The sequence below is a fragment of the Amphiprion ocellaris genome, chromosome 6 (genome assembly GCF_022539595.1).
Source record: "Amphiprion ocellaris isolate individual 3 ecotype Okinawa chromosome 6, ASM2253959v1, whole genome shotgun sequence".
In the NCBI taxonomy this organism is placed as follows: Eukaryota; Metazoa; Chordata; class Actinopteri; family Pomacentridae; genus Amphiprion; species Amphiprion ocellaris.
Window position 1 is genome coordinate 3,339,761 of NC_072771.1, and position 13,319 is coordinate 3,353,079.

The following is a 13,319-nucleotide window of genomic DNA, read 5'->3' on the forward strand; positions in this document are numbered from 1 at the left end:
TATGTTATGTTATATTATATAATGTTATATTATAGTATATTATGAATAATACTATAATAGGATTCATTTTACATCAACTAATGTTAAATATCAACACTATTTAGTATTTTTTTTAAGTAATCTTTTACTAATAAAACGTCCAGTTTAAAGTTTTTACTAGTTTAGCCGTTAACTATCAGTTGTCACAGGTAATAAAATTAATACAAATTCTGATGTTAAAATTAAAGTTAAGTACACTTTAAATACACAAAGTTAAAGTTCTCACTATGCAGAATGGCACATTTTATAGAAACCTATATTATACTGTAAGATTATAATTACTGAAGCATTTATCTGTTTATTACTTTAATGTTGAAGCCAGTAAATGTGACTTTATGAACTTTATATCATCATCAAATAGTTTCCAGGAAAAAATCCACTCAGTAAAAAGTCTTTTGTTCCTGTGACACACTAAACCAGCTGTTTGTGTGTGTTCTGTGTCGGTACACTGACTTTAATCTGCCATTTATCTTCCTCCACCCAGACACAGGAGAGTTTCTAGAAGGTTTCTGAAGCTTCTAGGAAACAGCTGATTAACAGAGAACTGCTAGAAGTTCCAGACTAACGACTGATTAACTTAACTTCTGTAAAACATTTGAACTTAAACCACATTTTCTGGAGTTCATTAGGTTTTATTTGTAGACGTATTTAATCCACTGACATCAGAACAGCTCTGGGTACAGTAGAACTGTTGTAAATCTATTATGTAACGTGTAAATCCTGCTGTTTATGGTATACATGGAGGGGATTAAAGCACCATTAAAGGATCAGGTTCAAAATAAGTAAATAAACATATATATTCTGGTTCAGGATAAGAGGCCAACTTCTGTGCAAAACATACAGAAAATTTAAACTCAACCCTGTAAAAATGTGCAGTTTTGTAGATTTTGCATGTATTTATATGCACATTTTCTTCATTTTTATGCGAAATGGTCCCCGTAGAGTGATAAATTAAGGTTTTTCTATGATGAATGCACAGGTTTAGCCTCTTATCTTGTACAAAAAGATAAAAAAGTAGAAACCTTAAGGCGCCTCAGAGGCCCTGAGCTGCTGCTGGTTGAACTCTGGTGACTCATTGTTCATGTGAATCCCAACATATGCAGCTTTATACAACTGTGTCATGCAACTCATGCAGGGCTTCCCCTTTATTTTGTAAAAATGCACTTTATACTGGAAATCAAAATTAGAGAACAGCTTACAAGTTTCTAAATGTCTAAGTCTCCACATAGTCATATTTGAAAATATCCAAACAGGAGTTAAAGAGCAATATTTATCCCTCATGTCGTCCTGTGGGTCAAAATTGACCCGTTTTAAAGTTTGAAAATGTGGAAGAAAAAAAATTTCACAGTGAAACTTCTGATGTCCACATTTTCAACATTTTGGGGGAAATTTTTAAACATTTTTTGGTGGAAAAAAAGAAATGTTAAAAATGTTTCTTAAGAACATTCACATAAAAATCAACCAAAATCCAGAGAGATCCGCTGGATTTTGGTTGATTTTTATATGAATGTTCTTAAAGAAAATATTAGAAGTTTTACTGATATAAATGGAAACACTTTAGATATTTTTAGGATTTTTTTTGGAAGATTTTTACTCATTTTTTGAAAATATTTACAAGAATTTTCTTGCCAAATTTGGGGGATTTAAAAAAAAATTTGTAAGGAGTTATTGGAATTTTCTTCCTGGAGGTTTTGCAAATTTTCAGAAATTTGGGGAATTTTTTTGGCAGATTTTTTCAGACAAGGAAACAATATTTTTTGGTGGGCATAAATGAGGACAACAGGAGGGTTAAAAACTCAAGACAAACAAATAAAAAGCAGCTCATCTGGTTTATTTTTTACCAAAAAATAAAAGTGAGAAACATGCACCAGTCTGTGTGATATTATCGCATTATGATGTGAATTAACTCCACAGGTTTTTTTTTGTGGAACTGTGTTCAAAACATGGGATGAACTTTTAACCAGCCTCCAACAAAGTGTAACTGAAATGAAGAAAACATTACATGAGAGAAACCCCCGGAGCCAATTCTGTTCCCGTTTCAGTCACATGAAAAAAAAAAAAAACATCAAAAACCACAATTATCTTCAGAATGACTCAGATTTTAACACTTTCATGTCCTGAGTTAGCAGGAATTCTGACTTTTGTCATTTTGTGTTTTGCTTTATTCGCTGTTTTGTGCATCTTTTTTGTAGTTTTTTTTGTTGTCTCACTTGTGTCGTTTGTCCATTTTTTGTCGTTTTGTTTCTTGCTTTTGTCATTTTTTGTCTCGTTTGTCATTTGTCTAATTTTATATCTTTTTTGTTTTCTCATTTTTGTCATTTTGCATCTCGTGTTTGTAATATTTTGTTGTTTTTTCGTTTTTCCTTTTTGTCTTGCTCCCGGTTTGTCTTGCTTTTGTCCCTTTGTGTTTGGCTTTATTCCATTGTTGTGTACCGTTTGTGTCATTGTGTTTTTGTCTTGCTTGCGTTCGTCTATTGTTTTTGTTTTTTGCTTTTATCATTTTTGTCTCCGTGTCATTTTCCTGAGGTGCTTGTTAACATATAAATCATAACCTCATTCATAGAACATTTTACTCACAAAACGTGCCACAGATTGATTTTGTTTACTTGTGGTTGACAGTTTGTTGTCAGATTAATGCAAAAAAGAAAATATCTAAAATCCCCCTTTTTTTTAATAAATCTTTGACAGTCATGTCAATAAAATTGTGCTGAAATTGTGTGTATGTTACAAAATGAGACTTCTTTGTGGTTGAAGTGAGAATCTTTTGAAAGAAAAACAAAACCAGAGCTCATCTCGTACAAGAACTTTGCATTTATTTGCATGAAAATGGTCCATTAAAACGTTACTAAAATTCTTTAGAAAAGAATTTAACCCTGTGATGATACGACAGTGATTCCTCGGAGCTTTGATTAAAGTGCATCGTGTCGCCCATCTCCTCCTCAGAAGCCCTTTGCTTTCCAACACTTCAGTGAATTAAACTAGAATCTCTCCCTTAAACCTGAGGTGAACATTTAAAAAAGAAACAAGAACGTCGATCCTAAACCGACCCGCGTCCACAACACCAGACGTTTAGTGTCTCGTACATCTTAAGGCTGTTTTCTGGCGTCCATCCATTCCCACCCTCAATTTCTTTTTGGCTCTTCACATGTGAATCAAACCTGCACGTCCTCTCAAAGAAAAACGATAAATAAATACAGGACGGGTGGGAATAAATACTCATTCATTCATTCAGGACGGGGAAGTTGTGGAGAGAAATCAAACTCCAGTGCAAAAACCCTCTCATGAGTGGGGAAACAATCACTTCAAGGCAGGAGCTTATTCTCATTATTATTAATGCTAAATCTGCCCGGTTACTCTTCTCCCAGCAGCAGCGAAACCGACCAAACAAAACCACGAGAAGAGCAGAAAAAAAACAAACCGAAAACATTTGGTCCGTGATTCACATTCCTCAGCTCCCTCTAAAAACATAAATAGCAGCGATGGTGAGCTCACAGAGTCCACTACTTCCTCCTCTTCGGCCTTTCTCGTCTTTCGTCGGCTGACATTCACAGAATGAGGCGGCTCCTGAACCTCCGGAGGGTCCCGGGATTCCTAGCGGAGCCCTGATGGGTGGAGGGGTGAGGGGGGAGGCGTTCAGCGCGACGTCACCCCCAGCTGGGTCTTCAGGTGTTCGTACACCACGTAGCTGATGCTGACGGCCGGGATCACCTTCAGGAAGTTTGGAGCGAGGCCCCGGTAGAGACCCGTAGGACCCTCGGTCTGGAGGATCTGTCTGAACAAAGCGCTCATGGACACCTGCTGCTGGGAACCCTCCATCGCTGCTGCAGAGACCACAAGAAGAAACACAAGAATTACACTCACAATCATTACATTCTCTGCAAATATGTTGATGCCGATTCATAATTTGACAACAAATATAGGCTAGTTTGAGGTTTTTATATGGCATCCAAAATAAAAAAAAACCCAAACATTTAGATTAATAAAAAGAGACTTTCCAGACAAATAACTGATTTTTAATCTTGTTTGGGACTCTTTAAAGCCACAAAAATGAGCAAAAACAAGCCTGTTAGCACTTTAGCATATGTGCAAATATATAAATTTATAATCCATCGAACAAAAACAACAAAAATGAGCTAGTTTGATGTTTTCACATGGCCAAAAGAGACAATAATTAGCCCATTAATAACACAATTATTCAGATCATTCAATAAAAATATTAGCTGCAGCTTTAAGTTAAACATATTTAGAATTTGAAGGTTTTTCAGACAATAAACATAATTTTTGCTCATTAGAGCTGCAGCTAATGATTATTTGCCAGATTAACTGATTAGTAGTTTGATCTTTAAAGTGTCAAAAAATGTTAAAAAACATAAATCTGTGTTTTCTTAAGCCCAAGATTGTGCTGTAACAGCAAAAATTCTAATTTAAGAAGCTTCAATTAGACTTTTTCCTTTAAAAAAATCGTCAAACCAATTCAAACAGTCAATAATTGTGGCTCTATTTGATATTAGTTGAATATTTCAGGTCAGTTTGTGCCCATAAAGTGGCTTTTAATGCGTTGTTTGTGGGATAATCTCAAAGCCTTTTATAGTATTAACGTATCAAGCATCCATCCTCACCTTGAGCCTGCATGCGGGTCCGGACCAGAGCCAGCGGGTAACTGGCCAGCTGACCACAGGTGCTGGAGACGGTGCCACAGGCCAGCAGGACCAAGACGCCGGGGTCGGAGCTGTTGGTGCCGAACTGCTGCAGGTACGAGTTCTTCAGAGTCTGGACGCAGAAAAACACGACGACAGGTCAGAAAACGACAACTACACTCTGATTTAATAAAGTCTTTAACCCTCGTGTCGTCCTGTGGGTCAAACTGACCCGGTTTAAAGTTCGAACATGTGGGAAGAAAAAAAAAAAAATCTATTTTCACAGTGAAACTTCTGATGTCCACATTTTCAACATTTTTGTGAATTTCGCTGGATTTTGGTAGATTTTTTTCTGAATGTTCTTAAAGAAAATAGAAGTTTTACTGATATATATGTAATCACTGTAGATATTTTTAGGATTTTTTTTTTGAAGATTTTTACTATTTTTTAAAAAATATTTACAAGAATTTTCTGCCCAAATTCGGGGGATTAAAAAAAAAATACTTTTAAGGGAAACTTTTAAGGAATTATTGGAATTTTCTTCCTGAAGGTTTTACAAATTTTCTGAAATTTGGGGAATTTTTTTGCTGAATTTTTAAATTTTTTTCCGACAAGGAAACAATATTTTTTGGTGTCCGTAAATGAGGACAACAGGAGGGTTAAGAAACATTTTTAATATTTCTTTTTTCCACCAAAAAATGTACAAAAATGTCCAAAAATGTTGAAAATGTGGACATCAGAAGTTTAACTGAAGATATATTTTTTTACTTCCACATTTTCAAACTCGATTTTGACCCGCAGGATGACACGAGGGTTAAACAAAACATTTCCAAAAACGTGCAACACTATGTGTCTTATTCAAGTAATCGTGATGTGTGTGTTTGTTTAAAAAGGACAAAAAGGAGGGTTTTTTTTGGTGCTCACCTCGTACACGGCCAGGTCGATGCCGGCGTAGGGGATGATTCCCAGCATGTTCGGGATGTAACCTTTATAAAACGCTCCCAGTCCTTCCCTTCTGAAGATCTGCTTGGCGCAGTCCGAGATGCCGGCGTACTGACCGGTCCTCCTGAGAGCCAGGCGGGTTTTCAGCACCTGGTTGGGTAAAGATAGCGAGTTAAAAACAGGATTCCTTACGCCGTCTGATGAGGAGCGGATCCAGTTAAAGCGATAATCACCTCCATGGGGTAGATGGTGCTCTGGGCGATAACGCCGGCCAAAGATCCAGCAATGAATCGCTCCAAGATGCTCAGAGTCTCCTTATCACTGCCGATTAGACGCTTGATCTGGAGGATTAAAGGAGAATTAAGTCAGAATGACATCGAGAACGAGGCGGTTTGTTTCTAAAACACTGCGAGGAGTCCTACCTGCTCGTAAGCCATGAACTTGAGGGCCGACTCGGGGGCGATTTTGATGACGTTGATGCCGTTCCCTCTCCACAGCGACCTCATGCCGCCTTCTTTGATCATCTGCATCATCCCGGTCATGATGCACATGTTGTTGGTTCTGGAGCCATAAACCTGGCAAAGAAAGAAAAACACACACACAAAAAATTTACAATAAGGCAACGTGGAGACTTAAACTACCCTTCAAAAGTTAGAAACGTCCGTATTTTTGAAAGAAAAGCAGTTTATTTTCAGTGAAGATAACATGAAATGAATGATAAATCCAGTCTAGACATTGTTAATGTGGTAAATGACTATTCTAGCAGGAAACAGCTGATTTTTAATGGAATATCTCCATAGAGGTACAGAGGAACATTTCCAGCAACCATCACTCCTGTGTTCTAATGCTACATTGTGTTAGCTAATGGTGTTGAAAGGCTCATTGATGATTAGAAAACACTTGTGTAGTTATGTTAGCACATGGATAAAAGTGTGAAATTATCTGGGTGACCAGGAACTGGGATAACTGGTTATTTTTGGTACTATATCGCATCCAACTGGGTCAGGTCTGTTTAATTAATTGCTAGGAAAATAAGTGTAGTTGCTAATTGATGGGGCTGAAAGTCGATGACGACTGACGCACATCAGGGCCGTTGACACAGATCCCGATTGTGATCACAGGTAGACCTTCATCCCGTTGACGAATGCCGGGCGGTGAGGGTGTGACGGCCGACCGTGAGCTGTGATTGGCCGACTGTCAGAACGGTTGCTGGACTCCGGCCTCCAGTTCTGACACACCGGTTTTTAAACGTTAACTTTTTTTACGACTCTTAAGCAACTCTTGGGTAACGTTCTCCTCTCTTGTGTCACCCACAGTTACAAAAAAAACTCAATCTTGCTCTGATTTCACCCCTCAGTGTCCAAGAAAACACCTGACTGAGAACATATGAGTTTCCACAACACATGCTCTGGTTCCCACAACACACACACACACAAAAAAAAAAAAACAGCTTAAAAATGCAGATTCTTTACATAATTCCCACCCCGGCTGAGCAGCGGTTTCATCGAGGTTTGGTTTGGTTTTCTGACCTGCATCATGACTTTGAGTCGGTCCAGCGGGGCGGTGCAGGTTCTGGAAACAGCTCCAGCTCCTCCACCAGCAACCAGATGCCTCCACCACATACCAGTCAGCTTCTCCTCCATGGTGAACTCATCCGGTACCATCAGGTTCTCACCCACATCGAATATCTGCCACAAAGAGAAACCATTAGACACAAAAATCTACTCAACTCACAGGAAGAAGTTACAGAAAACACATTTATTTTACTACTCGTAACATTTAAAGTTCATTTTACCTTGTTAATTTGACTATTTGTACTCAAAAGATTAATATTCTTGCTCTGATTTTAATGATGGTAATATAAAAGGTCAAATTGATACAATTAATAAGATGAGATGCCAAGATTTTTATGATTTTAATGGATTTCTTTCAGTCCAATGGAGACAAAACACCCAAAAAACACATTTTTTGCATTTATTTTGCTACTTTTTAATCAATTAGCTTGTGCAGTTTTAAATATAATCCATATTTTTAAATGCAATTTCCTCAAAATAAGTGGTTTCTTCATGATCTCCACTTTAGCAGCATCTACAAACTTCATAGTTTTATTCGCGTCTATTTTTTAAGAGATTTTCCAGAGGTGCTCGTTAATATTTTAATCATAACCTCATTTACAGAATATTTTAGTCGTAAAAATGTGCCCAAGATTGATTTTTTTTTTACTAGTGGTTGACTTTTTTTCTGATTAATGCAATCAGAAAAGGGAAATATCCAAAATTCCCCCTTTAAAAAAAAAAAAAGTATAATTTGAGGTTTTCATATGGCATCCAAAATATATAAAAAAAATAAATAAATAAAAATCAGATGAATCCAAAAATAGATTTTCCACACTCTTGTTTTGGACTCTATAAAGCCACAAAAATGCTCAGAAACTAAGTAAACAGCATAAATATTAGCTAGTTTGAGGTTTTCACGACATCAAAAATCTAAAAAGAAAAATCTGATTAATCATAAATAAATAAATGCATAAAATAAAAATCACATTAGCTGCAACCTCAACTTCAACATAAATCACGATTTGAAGAGTTTCCAGACAAATAACTACTTTTGCACTTTAAAAACCTGTATTTTTAAAGGCCGTTTCCTCAAAATGACTTTTTTCTTCATGGAGACAGAGCTTCTTTTCCTTAGCACTCGAATGAAAGTGTGACTTTTCATGGCAAACATGAAAATGTCTGGGTGACTCCAAACTTTTGAACTGTAACGTAAATCTTTTCAGCATTAAATAAGGGCATGCTATTTATCGTTTTGTTTATGCCTCTTCATCTGTTCTCTAGGATTCTATTCTTAACCAAACATCCAGCTGGTCAGTAAAGTGTCAGCGTCGCATGTGGACTCTTCTGGACATCCGTCTTGTGTGACGGCGGGTTAAGCTTAAAGCAGAAAGGTCGAGCTGGGTGACGGTCAGCAGACACCGGCTCCGTTTTCAGTCTAGGTCGAGATTTAATTGATTACAGCGGGATAATCAGATCCGGTTGAAGGTAACGATCGGCATCAACGCTTGTCCTCTTTAACTTTAGTCTCAGTTTCTACATTACAAGACAGAAATTCAGACTTTGTAGCATAAAAAGGGCTATTTCAGTGCAGCTGACAAACATTTCTAAATGTTTTACTTCTTGAATCATCATTGCACAACTCTGAGTCAATGAAACGGTTCATTTATTGCCCCGTTCTAATTGCAGGGCGTCCTCATGATATCTGCTCGCCAGGCTGCACCCTGGACATCGACCCCGTTTCCGCAGAGCTGACTTTTTGAAATGATCCAACAGTTTAGGTTTCATCATTAATCTAATCCGAGTATTCGCTTCGGCCTTCAGGGAAGAAGCAGTAACTTCAGCCCTAATCTCGACCCCGTTTCACCTGCTCAGGAAATATTTGTAAGATAAAACTCATCCTGTGGGAGCTGTACTACATTCCTTTAACGTCCACCTGCTGCGGCTGACTGACCGACCGCTGCTCTCTTTTACATAACAGCCTGTAAATCCCTCCAGTTTAATCCTGCCATGAATGGACCCAGTTCCTTTCATGGCCTAATAGGGCTTAATTTCTGACGCACAACTCCAAACTGACCCGTTTATTCCAGGCGGCAGCAGCGAGGCGCAATAACACCCCGAGCGATACCGTTATCAGACGTAGCAGGACAGTTATCACACCTGAAATAGGGCATGAAAAAAGTTACAGAAGAGTGTTTTTCCCCTCATCTCCCTGCTTGGGTTCTGACAGTGAAAGAGCTCCTCTGTTCGAGCCACATTACTTCCCTTTTGGGCAGAATTTATGGTTTCGGTGCAGAACAAAAGGACTAACCGTGGAGTGTTTCCAGTACAGGATGATCTCGGGAATGTTCTCGGTCTTTTCCACCATGGGGTAGTCGCTCCAGTCTTTGCTGCTGATTGTTATCATTCCATTCTTATCCATGCTTTAGAGAAGGAAAAAAGTGAGATATTTAATCCTATAAAAACAAAAACATCCAAGATTCCAGTGGATTAAACGGATGAATTAAATTACCTCTTCAGGGCTTTTTCGGCGTGCTGCTGGGAGATATGCACGCCGAGGTCACGAAGGGATTGGATGAACTCTTTGGGATCGACGCGTCCTTAAAAGGAAACAAAAAACACATTTGTTTTGAGGACATTTCTCACACTGCAGCTGCACTGATGACACAAAGTGAAACCAAAGCAAAAACCACGAGGCCGCGGTTTCCTACCGGCATTCTTCTTGTCGAGACTCTTCACCACTAGTTTCAGGTCTTTCTCATAGTCTTGTAGATAGTGAACGAACTCCTCGAAGTCCAGCTGGCCGTCAGAGTCGTTTTCTTCCCTTTTTAAGGTTTTCTGCAAGGAATGAAAAGCAGCCAGTCAGACAAGATATGCAGTGTTTCACATCAGATAAGAAAGCAGGGGAGATTAGGTAGTTAGAAGTACATTTTATCCAGGACAAACCAGTGACTTGGTGCAGTTTTGACACAGTTTCAGTCTGAAAAATCAGTCTGACGAAATATGAAATAGCGAAGTTTAAAAATGAGCAAACAAAAAGATTCAATAAATTCAGGTCACCATGGGGTAAGGACATGGAAAGATGATATAAAATGCAAAGAAATAAAACAAACTCAAAACCCTAACTAGCATTAATAATAATAAAAATAATAATAGGAAAACAGCTCTGTTTTTGCATTGCTTATTTCCAAACCTACAAAAACTACATCCTGAAAATATGATGAAAACAAAGAGTTTAAGTATTTTTTGTTTTTATTGTTCAAAGTTTCAAAAAAACAAAAAAAACAAAACAAAAACGCATTCATTGTAATACATTAAGAATTCTAATTTTAAAAATGGTTCAGTTCAGTTTTCATTATCCTGCATGGCAAATTAGGCCTGCAAAACAATATTTTAATTTAATAAATTAAAAAAACACTGAGGGTTTTTTATTTTAAATTTTCTCCTTCCTTTCTTTATTATTATTAATTTGAATTATCATTTTCTTGTTTATTGTTTACTCAGAGTTTTCGTAATTTATAAATTTTCTCTTCTTTTTCTTTTATTATTGTTAATTAGAATTATTTTTGTTTATTGTTTACTCTTTCAGTTTAATTTATTAATTTTCTTTCTTCTTCTTCTTCTTCTTCTTATTATTATTATTATTATTAATAATAATAATAATAATAATAATAATAATAATAATAATTAATTTGGGGTGGTTTATTGTAAGGTTTTCTGCAAGGAATAAAATGCAGCCAGTGAGACAAGATATTCAGTCTTTCATATCAGATAAGAAGGCCGAGGAGATTTACAGTAATGAAGGTTACTGGGGGAGTTAGAACTTCACTTCACTGAGGCTAAATCAGTGACTTATTACAGTTTCAGTGTGAAACATCAGTTTGAGGTGTCGATAACATCCTGCTGTAACATGCAGAAGTGTCATCTGCACCGACACATCCAGTTGCTTATGAAACAAGTACAGCCAGTTCAAAATGTACCCAATGTCTGTCAAGTGATTAGCCTAATAGGGTAGCTAAAGTCCAGTTCTGAATTTGATACTTGAGATTTCAAGGTGGCCCCCCGGCTCGTATTTAAAGACCCCAGAGGACACCACTCGTGACCCATTTGCCGAGCTGCAGCCAAGGTGGCTTCCTTGAGTGACACACGACGTCTTTTGACCCGCCAAACGTTTTATAATCCGGTCTGGGCCTGAACCTCCTGAGCTAAAAGCAGACCGGGGACACTGGCTGAACTCCAACCTGCCGGCCAGCGCTGATACCTGACCTGCTGCCCACGACGAAGGCATGTGACGGTCACAGTGTAACGCTACTCTGCAGGAACATTGCTGCTCTCCCCTGCAGCTCACATTAAAACTCCCTGCACATCAATGTGGATGTCCAGCCACCACTTTCAGGAATTTACACTCTGCTATTCCTGTCTGAAGGGACACCGAGGTCGGGGCTTGTGCTGCCCTTTTCCTAAAAGACTGAAGCAACATAAACAAAGACATAAACCAGTGCAGCTGATCTTCTCACAGCAAATTAGGCGCTTTGGCTTGTCCAGGAAGCAACCTGAAGGCTTCACACCAACATGAACAAATCATTTTCACTGATAAATCTCACACTGAGGGACAGAAATGAATAATCAGACACGTCGGTAGCAGGTCATTGTCCATCTGATTACAGATGAGTCACAGTCCAGGTGACGCAATCATTCAGAACAAAAGTTAAGCTTGTTATTTGTCAGATTTCAGGAATGTGCATTCAATTGTAAATTAGAAGACAACGCCTTTATTGTCACCATGTTGTGGGGAAAACAATGCAAAGAAGCACTCCATGCAAATGAAACACTACAAATATATCTCATAAATTGATTAAATGAAAAGATAAAAGTTTAAAGTTAACAGAAGTAGCCACAGTAGCTCAACTGCACACAAGTTTGAAAGAAAACTGCACACTATTTATTCATTTGTCTTCATTTAAATTTCAATTATCATGTGTCAATTCACTACATAAGTCATCCCAGGGCACTTTAGAGTGACTTGCATATTTAAATAGCCTTCTAGAGGCCAAATTTACGGTTTAAGACACAGTTTGAGGCCAAATTAATGTGCTATTAAAGAAAAAAATATTCAATCTATGCATATTAAATTAGTTTAAAACACATTTTGTGCATCTGCAAGTTGGACTTCGTGGTGAAAATCCTACATATGAATTTTGATTGAGGATATGGTTGCTTGTGCATGAAAAAAGCCGATGCAGCCACTTTAAAATTCCCCTGGAGAAGCATGCATTCCTTCTTCGGGTGGGATTTCCATGTGAAATGAATGACAGACGACTGGGTTCATTCAAGTTTTCAAAAAAATCATATTTTTTACAAGTGAACGACTGGTAATAACTTCACAAAGCAGTGGATGTTAAATCGACATCGTATGTACAATTATAGCAAAGAATAAGTATAGAAAAATCTAAAAATTAAACTCTCGCCGCGACTTTTCCAGAACCCGCTCAGTTTTGCGGCCTACCCGTAAGGCTTTCTACGAGCTAATGCTAATCCTTTTCCGGCGCCCGGAAAGAAAGGATTTACTGAGGCAAACTAATTGTATCTAAATAAGTAGGTGACTGTAGTCGCTAAGTAGGTTGTAGTGTGACACATAAAGCTAGAAACAGTTAAGTTCCGGTGATTTTTGCTCACCTTTCTCCATCTTTGGTAGCTTGAAAACTCCTGGGACGGCAGGAACACGCTCAGTTTGTTAAAGAGCGACTTGAGCTCCGACGGAAGGCCGTTAGACTCGAAATATTCCACTTCGACCGGGTCCGAGTTGGACACGGGGACGTAAAGGCACAGACCGAGCATGATGAATTAAAAAAAGAAACTAGAATAAATAAATAAATAGCACACGGCGGCGTCGCCTCTTCACGGGATAATACTGAAATGCCGGTGAGAAAACGCCGGCCGGCTTCTAAAGAATGTCAGGAGACCCCGCCCCTTCCAGGAATACACCACGTCATTGGCTGCACAGTGCGCCCGCCGAGAACAGAGACGTCATTTTTACTACTGACCAATAGTAGAGGCCGCCCATGATGGGCTCGGCTCTGTCCCGCCTTCTTCTTGTGAAAGACGGAGAGGACAACTGACCAATCCCGTATCGCCTTTTATCCAGCAT

At 38.2% G+C, this 13,319-nt stretch overlaps 1 protein-coding gene across 2 annotated transcripts; it reads right to left on the bottom strand.

The window, feature by feature from the left end:
• Nucleotides 1-2,830: 2,830 nt before the first annotated feature.
• On the bottom strand, nucleotides 2,831-13,095 carry slc25a25a (solute carrier family 25 member 25a). 2 transcript variants are annotated; one of them, XM_055011758.1, is made up of 10 exons: nucleotides 12,848-13,095; nucleotides 9,883-10,009; nucleotides 9,684-9,771; nucleotides 9,483-9,594; nucleotides 7,148-7,306; nucleotides 6,041-6,193; nucleotides 5,852-5,959; nucleotides 5,601-5,768; nucleotides 4,659-4,809; nucleotides 2,831-3,857 (listed from the first exon to the last, which is right to left on the bottom strand). In XM_055011758.1, the coding sequence occupies exons 1-10, from the start codon at nucleotides 13,007-13,009 to the stop codon at nucleotides 3,673-3,675; spliced, it is 1,413 nt and encodes a 470-aa protein (XP_054867733.1). In that variant the 5' UTR covers nucleotides 13,010-13,095; the 3' UTR covers nucleotides 2,831-3,672. The 2 variants fall into 2 exon arrangements, with proteins under 2 accessions (XP_054867733.1, XP_023117730.1); XM_023261962.3 differs by having other exon boundaries at nucleotides 2,831-3,860; nucleotides 12,848-13,094.
• Nucleotides 13,096-13,319: the final 224 nt, after the last annotated feature.